Raw genomic sequence first — 9,064 nt, forward strand, 5'->3', positions numbered from 1 at the left:
AAATGCATTCATATAACATGGATGCAGCCCGTGACGGATCCAAAAATTATATTTCAAGGGGTCGAACATAGTAAATAAATGAATGAATAAAATATTTAAATAATGGGAAATTGGTCTCTAAAACCATGAACTTTGCCTAAAACTTGGTATTTCCTATGAACTATGTTATGAACTTAAAAAGTTATTTAAAATATTATAAAATATATCACGGTTGCCTATGTTAAATAAGATTTTGATGAAAATATCTTATTTGAGTGAGTTTGGGAAATACCAAACAAAATGCAAAGTTCATGATATTATATACCAATTTCAAAGTTCATGGGAAATACCAAATTTTAGGCAAAATTCATGGTTTTAGATACCAATTTCCCTTAAATAATTAATATTATAAAAATACATTATAATTTAAGGGATATTATCTTTCAATGCGAGCGATAGTAGATTCATACGGATATCCATATTTAAAAAACGACTTAGAATATATCACATGATTAAAACTATTTGTAAAATTTTGTATTAATTTCAATCTCGTCCAAATATGAATCAACTTTTTTTTTCTTGATTTACAGTAGCACTAGAAGAACCACAATATATTTTCGAAAATACCTCTCCATAGATCTAAAATCTATACATAAGGGACTATATTCGAGAAATACGTTGGAGAATAATTAATGTGTAATTCCACATAATTGAGATTCATTAATGAAATACATATGAAATAAACACAACGATTTTTTAATAATATACTCCTACAACAATATAATTTAATATGAGCATGAATTAGCACAGAATTTAATCATAATTCAAGTATTCAATAATCGAAGAAACGATGATTTTTCTAATATACTCCTAGACCAATATAAACAATTAAAAAATAAAAACTACTCCATGTAATAAAATTATTCAAATATAATCAATAAACAATGTTCATTGAAAAGCGGGCAAATAAAATCTGCTCCGCCTTCTACTTCCTTCCCGCCTTTTCTTTCTTTCACTATTACAGAAAGTTAAAACTCCATAACACACCCATTCTTATTTTTTTTTCTGGAATCTGCTAAATTTCTTCACAAGAAGTTTGTCTCTGGACAGTGAGGTGAGGAATGGCATCCCCAACAACTTCGACTCAAGATTATCATGCGAACCCGGAGACTCCACTTTCAACTGGTGGTAAGTTTATGGTTGTCGTTGTCATTAGTCTAAACTTTTATGTATGAAATAAGACACGGGATTGAATAATGAGTTTATGTGTTAGAAGTTTTATATGAAATGAGACACAAGATTATTCTGGTATTGTCCTCTTTGTTGCTAATGCAAAAACTTTTTTTTTAAATTATAGATGCTGTTAGAAGGGATATGATGCATGAACTTTTTGGATCTTCCGCCGAAAGCGAAAATAGCATGGAGCATGAAGTTATGAATGAAGACGATGGAGATTCCTATGAACTTTCAAACCAAATTGAAGAAGATGGAGATGAGAATATGGAGGATGAAGAAGATTTATTTGGAGCTGATAAGCATGCATGTGAAGAGTTGATGAAAAATGGGCCTCAATCTGGTTTAGAGTTTGAAAGTAGAGAACGGATCTTTGCAACATATCAAGCTTTTGCGAAGGTAAAGGGATTTAGTATTATAACAAGAACTGCACGTAGTGATAAGTATCTTTTGCTCTCATGCGGAAGGGCCCGAAAGCCAAATGCAAAGAAATACACTAAGAAAATCAATTGTCCTACTCGTTTGAATGCGATAAAACAGGACAACGGCAATTGGAAGATTTCAACATTTTGCAATGAGCATAACCACGATCTAGAGCCACAACTTTCTGAATTTATGCCGGCACATAGGCACCTGACAACTCATTTGAAGGTCCTTTTAGAGGCATATGACCGTGCAGGATCAAGGTTATGTAAGAGTGTAAGAACGATGGAAGTTCTTGCCGGCGGGCCATCTAATTTAGGAGCTTCGACGAGAGATTGCAGAAATCATGTTGACAAAATGCGGAGGCTAAGACTAGGAGATGGAGATGCTAATGCCATTCAAAAGATGTTTAAGAGGCTGCAGCAAAATGATAGAGACTTCTTTTATCTGATCGATATTGGTGATGATTCTAGACTTCGCCATGTCATGTGGATTCATCCGCGGAGTAGGGCTGCATACCAGGATTTCCACGACGTCGTGAGCTTTGACACGACTTATCTCGTCAATCAATACAATATGCCTTTTGGAACTGTTGTGGGGGTTAATCATCACCACCACTCCATTCTATTAGGATGTTGTCTATTGAGCGACGAGCGTGCAGAATCATTCAAATGGTTCTTTAGTAATTGGCTGGACGCAATGGGAGGTGTTCAACCGACGGCAATTTTGAGTGATCAAGATGAAAGCATTACGATCGCATTGAGAGAAGTATTGCCTGACAGTATCCACCGCTTCTGTTTGTGGCATATTGTTTCGAAGAGCTCCAAGAAATTCAGAGGTATCGCTAATTTTGAAATGGCTTGTTTAGATTTCAATCGAGTGATACATGGCAGTTTTAGTATTCCGGAATTTGAAAATAATTGGCTCGATTTTCAAGTTAAGTATAACTTACATGAAAATAGTTGGATAAAAAACTTATATGAAATAAGGCAAAGTTGGGTGCCAGTATACTCAAAGCACATCTTTTGGGCTGGCATGATGTCGACTCAAAGAAGTGAGTCAATGCATGCATTCTTCGATAATTACATCAATTCGAGGAGTACTTTGAAAATCTTTGTTGAGCAATATGAGATTTGTATCGTCGATAAGATTCGAAAAGAGCTTCAAGCTGAATATTCGACGAAGTGCAGGCCTATCACTTGTGTGTCAGAGTTTAAGTGGGAATCACAATTTGCTAAGGTATACACTAATAATATCATGGAGCTTCTTCAGAAACAAGTGAAAAAGATTTGGAATTGCAATCTCATTTTGTTGGAGTCAGATAGTAGCTCAATGGATAGATATGATATTACTGAGACACGTACATCGAGCAAGTATCCCTCTCCCAACGAGCTACATTTCATGGTTGAGCATCGGCCTGTTGGGGGCTATTTTGATTGCAATTGCAAGAAATTCGAGAACAAAGGTATTTTCTGCTGTCATATATTGAAGGTTTTGGTATTCAAAAAAATTGATCATGTCAGCGAAAGATATATTTTACGGCGATGGCGGAAGGATGTATATAGGCCACATTTTAGCATTTCTTTTGCGGGTGCATATCCACACATGTCCAAGGAGTATAAACAATTTCAAGAGATGGAACAAGAGTTTATAAAATGCAGCAATTTGGCAATCGATTCGGAGGAGAAAATCAGTTTTGTCAAAGATAAGTTCAAAGAAATTCAAAGAGATCTTAAGAGATGGAAACCTGCCGGCACAATTTCTCTTCGAAGCCAAAATACATCTGAAGCAATAGAAATTGATGCAGGTAATATTCCCATTTTAGATCCGGTTGTTGTCACTCGCAAAGGAAGGCCAAGGACTGCTCGATTTAAAGATCCAGCTGAAAATAGGAAAGGTCGTGGCCGTGGTCGTGGTCGAGGTCGAAGTGGAGTTCGTGGTCCTTCTGTAAGTTGATATTCCTATATTTTGTGTTATAACTATGTGGCATATGCATTATATTGCCACGAGTTTAGTTGGTGGTATGGAATTTGAAATAGTTACTTTGAGATTGTTCTGATATGCTTTGTTTAGTTTGACAGAAACAATTTATTTTGTCTTGGAAATCCATCTTGTGAAACATTTGTTTTTTCATATGTTATTGATATCAGAATTTAAGTAATTTGGTCTTGTTATCTTTGGAAGAATGTATCTAAAGTTTTATTATGTTCCTTTGAAGTGCTTGATGTTTTTTACATATGATTGATTTTTTCTGCATTATGAACTGACTCAAAACTAAGGGAATTAGTATTTGCTTACAATATACCATAATTTTATGTTCGTTAATCATTGTTGCCATTCAATATGAAGAATATCCTAAGTTTGGCTGTTTAATGGGAATGAACAAATTCATCCTTTTTTCATTGAATTTTGTTGGAAATGTGATGAAAACAAATTTTCATGTAAATTTAAAATTTTTCATCTACCGTATATGTTGATTCAAATAAATTTGCATATTTGAAATTGCAGATTTGATACATTGAAGTATTTAGGTATTTTGTATTTAAGGATAATTTAGTAATCAAATTATATTATAACCAATAACAAAATCAACGTGAACAAAACTGATTTAGGCATACAGAGTATTAAAATTTAGGGTTGTTATGTATTTACAGTTTATATATATTTATCTTTATTATAATAGAATACCACTTTTTTTAAAAATATTTTTGGTTTTATTACTATAAATTTTAACACTTTTAGTTATTTTGCTTAAATAAACTAAATCTTAGAGTATATAAATATATATGAATTGTTGCCATTGGTGTGGGAGAAGAAATGAGAGAGAGGGGAGAGCGAATAAATATGGATTTTTGCTGATAAAGTAGGAAAATTGTGGACGTGGTTGTTGCAATTTATGGGGAGAAGAAAATGGAAGTGAAGGAAAAATTGAAAAAATAACGCATGAAATAGAGATATAGATATGGATGATTGTGTTGGACAGTTGGCATTAACATCAATAATCATGGAAAGATGAAATGAGAGAGAGAGGGAAAACGAAGAAAAACAGGCGCCAATTTGGAAAGTTTTGTTATAAGGGCAACAAAGTAAATGCAATTACTATTGAATCGGACATTATAAATAAACCGGTTTTTTTATATTAAACCAGAATTTTGGTTGTCCAAATTTTGGTCACACAGTTTTATCGTTAAAAATAACATCTCTCTGTCTTTTCGTTTTCTTTTATTGACTTTAAGGCTTTGCAAGTACAATTTCAATGCTTTTACACAAATTCTTTGAAATAACTTTTACACTTGGATATAAATTTATCTAGTTATGAGTAAGGATATGATTAGTTTACATCGACACATTACTTGTCACATACATACAATTACCTATTCTATCTATTGAATGCTGACATACGCATATGAGGTTTTCAGTTGGAAATGTACATAATTATTGTGTAGTTTCATCATCGTTGCGTCCAATCTGATCACCTATATCACCCACATGACATAATTAATTATCGATAAATAACAAAACATTTTTGCTAAAACGATAAAATTTCTAATATTTGAGGTATCTCCCTTGCATATTTTACAACCAAAAGTAGTGTATTGTCTAGCTATAATATGGATTATGGACAGTATTCATAAAATATTTCCTCTCAATTCATGAAAATGTGCATACTAAACTGTTATTTTTTTAAAATTATACTACATTCAAATTACAAATATATTTCTATTTTAATTGGTAATGATATGGTCGAATAAATTTTACATAATACTAGTAGTATTCATCTTTATTTATTGGATTGTTCAAATGTTGATAGTTAATCAGATAATGATCAAATCCATTAAAATTTAACTTGAACTCGATCTGTTAAAGTAACTATCAATCTGAACATGAATATGATCTGCTACCTTCAAATTCGAACACGATCCGCACACGACACGATACAATTTGGGTTAACATGACACACTAACAACATAATAAAGACATGAATCCAATTCACGCGATTAAAACTTGATTTTTTTAATCTGATTTACACGATCAAAGTATACGATTTATACGATTTATTTATGATTACATTAATCTAATAAATAAAATTAATGTATAATCATTTATAAAGAATAACAATAATTATACAATTCAACCCAAAATTATTGAGTTTCTAACTGGTCAATGCGAACGTCATAAACCTAATAAGGTTTTGCCAAAACTCATAAATTTCGTGTGAATTTAAATTGAATCTTCGAATTGTTTTTAAAAATATAAATTAAGGCTTATGAATAACTCAACCCTTAGAGCATCCACAACGGAGAGCATGTGCTCGTCCGTCCGTGCCAGCGGTGCAGAGGAGCTGTCCGCCGCTGCGCTCTTGCCGCTGGCACGGTGCTGCTCGATGCATCGAGCACGTCCGTTCCAGCGAGCAGCCGACGTGGCAGCGTGTGATTGGCCAACGTAATTTCCGTTGGAAAATCATTTTTTTTATTTTTTTAAATCGAAAATAATACAAAAAAAATCCCAATCCCTAAAAAATGGCCATTTTTTGCCCATTTTCTGTATTTTTTTTTTATTTTTTCCCCCAAAATCATCTATAAATACACACATTCATCATCCATTTTTCACATCAAATCATCTCTCATTCATATTTTTCATACAACTTAATATCTACACCTTTATCTCTCACTCAAAACTTCAAATGGATTTCACCCATCTCATTGCGGAAGCTGAGCGCGAAGAACAAGAATACTACGAATTATGTATTTTTTTATTGATTAGGAGTTTAATTATGTAATTTTTAATTTTTAGGATTTTAATTATGTAATTTTTAATTTTTAATGTATTTTGTAATATTATTCTGGGTATTTTTAATGTATTTTAATTTTGTGGAAATATTTTTATTTAAATTGAATAATGGAACGGTGGGACTCTTGTACTCGTCCTTGCGGAAGAGCACGGATGTGGGTGTTGTGCTTTTGCCTAAGAGCAGACAGAAAAAGTGGAGCCGGACCCATATCCGTACTCGTTGGCAAGAGCACGGTGGTGGATGCTCTTAAATATCTGATCTCTCTTCCACCGGCCATATTATAGAAAAAAGTCATTAGCATCAATAAACACAAATAAATCACCGCCATCACTTAGTATAGTATTGAAAGGAAGGAGTAATTTGCAAATAAATCGAATAAAAAATGTTCAAGTATTAAAGTATGGGAACTTTAAATAATTGTAGGCTTAGTTTGTGACGAAAGCAATGAATAATGGCGTGGATTTGGAGAATTGCATTGCCCCTACCTACACACTACAAATGCAGGCTACACCTATATTTATATATACACACTTTCATAAATGAATTATTTAATTAAAGGAAAATAAAAGCAGTAATACAAATAAGCAATAGGTACAAAAATGTGATGAAAAACGAAGCTCAACAGTGTTACATACACTGATACGAGGGAGACAGAATGAAGAGTTAGAATCAATGGAAAATGAAAGCCACCGCACCTTACCCTGCACTAATACTCACTCACATGTCCCTTTCTCATTTCAATTTCTCTAAATTATTATACACTATATTTACAGCCTAAATTCTCAAACATGTGACCTATACTTTTATAAGGTTTGAATTTGTTCACAATTATCTCACCGCGAAAAAGTCTAGTCATTTAGACATGCTATATTATCGATGTTTTCCCGTGCCATTTTATTCATAACATGTTACTCATAATTTTTTTTTACTATTGGAGGCTATTTGAATACTCTAACTTAGAGTAATTCAAGTCATGTCTCATTAACTCTAGAACCTAGCTAAATCCCCAAATCAAGCCAAGCACAATTACCCTCTCACTTTCAATTTCCTAAAACATACTCTCTCCATTCAATCTTTATGGATCGATAGTACTTGAGTCATTTTGTCATTTCATTACATTTCATAGTAATGAAGTCATTTCCCTTTTTAGTAAAAGTCAATACATTTTTTCTCATTTACTTTACTCTCTCTTCATATCTCTACATTTTTTATTTCCTACTTTATCATTCATTTATTTAACTCAGTTAACATAATTTTTTTCTTAAATCACGTGCGAAAAGAAATACCTCCAGTACTATGAAACGGAGGGAGTTCACCGTAAATACTCAATTACTCACCCTAATCCGTACATCTCAAAAATAATTTTAAAAAAAGCTCCAAATATAATAAAGCTATGGTTGCTTAACCCTTTCTTTGTTCCATTACATGTACATATCCATTCACTTTTCTCTCCCCTCCCTCTGCACTGCACAAACACAGAAACACCACTCTCTCTCATCTCATCTCATCTCATCTCATCCTCACACAATCTGGGCTCATTAAACGAGGAACAAATCTCACATATCGTCTTTCCCTTTTCCACCCTTTTTTCTCAACTTCCTTTTTACAATTACAAAACCATGGCTTCTTCTCCTCTCTAGAGCTTCTCTCTCCATCAACAATGGCCTGCATGAATTCCTTCCCAATAATCCTACTTGCTTCTGCTTTTCTCCTCATCTTCATTGCTCATGGTATATTTACATATATATATATATATATATATGTATAGTTATTGCATATTCACATTCTTCACTTTTATCATACAAAATCAAGAAAAAGTTTTACTGACTTCTCTCTCTCTTTGCATGTTTAATTAGGTAGGCAATTCCCCAATGCTGACATGGTAAGATTTATAAATATACTACTACTACATTAGTGAATAAAGAAAATGGAAAATGTATAATTTTGAGTGAATATTTTGCATTTAGCTGTAATAGTTTTGATTTGTTGATGGATAAATGCAGGTGAAAAATGAAGAAATTGGTGCAAGAATGATGAGGGGAGTGATAGGATCAAGGCCACCAAAATGTGAAAACAGATGTAGGAATTGTGGGAAGTGTGAGGCAGTGCAAGTTCCAATTGCACCAGCTAAGAAATTCTTGGATTCACAAATATATGGGAAAATTGCAGCAAATACAGTTGAATATTCAAGAGGGGATGGTGTCTCAGGGTACAAGCCAATGTGTTGGAAGTGTAAATGTGGGAATTTCATCTTTAACCCATAGGTTTTTTTCCCAAACTACCACATTAATTATTGATTTTTTTTGCCATGATAATTTCTTTTTTTTGCAACCTGTGAAGTGTAATGAATCCTTGTGTGTACAGAGGGAATGTTGCGTTGTGCTTGGTTATGAAATGTGATGACTGTTTTTTTGCCATGGTATTTGTAAATTGTTTTTTCTTTTGATTTTATTTTTGATGGAATACACATTATACATATTGAATTTTAGGGGAGGCTATAGCCTATATGGGACTTCTTTATAGCTATGATTTATTTATTAAAAGTACTCCCTGTTAATCAAATTAGTGATTGGAAAATGTTTCAATAGAGCATTTGAGTTAATTTTCTTTTACTATATATTTTGTTGTAAGATAATT

At 32.9% G+C, this 9,064-nt stretch overlaps 2 protein-coding genes across 2 annotated transcripts; both read left to right on the forward strand.

Moving 5' to 3' along the window:
• Nucleotides 1-1,100: 1,100 nt before the first annotated feature.
• On the forward strand, nucleotides 1,101-3,591 carry LOC121762266 (protein FAR-RED IMPAIRED RESPONSE 1-like). Its single transcript, XM_042158083.1, has 2 exons — nucleotides 1,101-1,167; nucleotides 1,337-3,591. The coding sequence occupies exons 1-2, from the start codon at nucleotides 1,101-1,103 to the stop codon at nucleotides 3,589-3,591; spliced, it is 2,322 nt and encodes a 773-aa protein (XP_042014017.1).
• A 4,284-nt stretch (nucleotides 3,592-7,875) lies between these two features.
• Nucleotides 7,876-8,844, forward strand: LOC121761502 (EPIDERMAL PATTERNING FACTOR-like protein 2). Its single transcript, XM_042157147.1, has 3 exons — nucleotides 7,876-8,157; nucleotides 8,284-8,309; nucleotides 8,431-8,844. Exons 1-3 carry the CDS (start codon nucleotides 8,088-8,090, stop codon nucleotides 8,689-8,691), a joined length of 357 nt encoding a protein of 118 aa, XP_042013081.1. The 5' UTR covers nucleotides 7,876-8,087; the 3' UTR covers nucleotides 8,692-8,844.
• The last annotated feature ends 220 nt before the right edge of the window (nucleotides 8,845-9,064 follow it).

This window comes from Salvia splendens, chromosome 13 (genome assembly GCF_004379255.2).
Source record: "Salvia splendens isolate huo1 chromosome 13, SspV2, whole genome shotgun sequence".
NCBI lineage: Eukaryota > Viridiplantae > Streptophyta > Magnoliopsida > Lamiales > Lamiaceae > Salvia > Salvia splendens.

Bases quoted from the DNA above. Each gene is read 5' to 3' on its own strand.
- LOC121761502 (XM_042157147.1), top strand. From the start codon at position 8,088: ATGGCCTGCATGAATTCCTTCCCAATAATCCTACTTGCTTCTGCTTTT. The intron at 8,158-8,283 runs GTATATTTACAT...ATGTTTAATTAG, and splicing joins CCTCATCTTCATTGCTCATG to GTAGGCAATTCCCCAATGCT. The intron at 8,310-8,430 runs GTAAGATTTATA...GGATAAATGCAG, and splicing joins AATTCCCCAATGCTGACATG to GTGAAAAATGAAGAAATTGG.
- LOC121762266 (XM_042158083.1), top strand. From the start codon at position 1,101: ATGGCATCCCCAACAACTTCGACTCAAGATTATCATGCGAACCCGGAG. The intron at 1,168-1,336 runs GTAAGTTTATGG...TTTAAATTATAG, and splicing joins GACTCCACTTTCAACTGGTG to ATGCTGTTAGAAGGGATATG.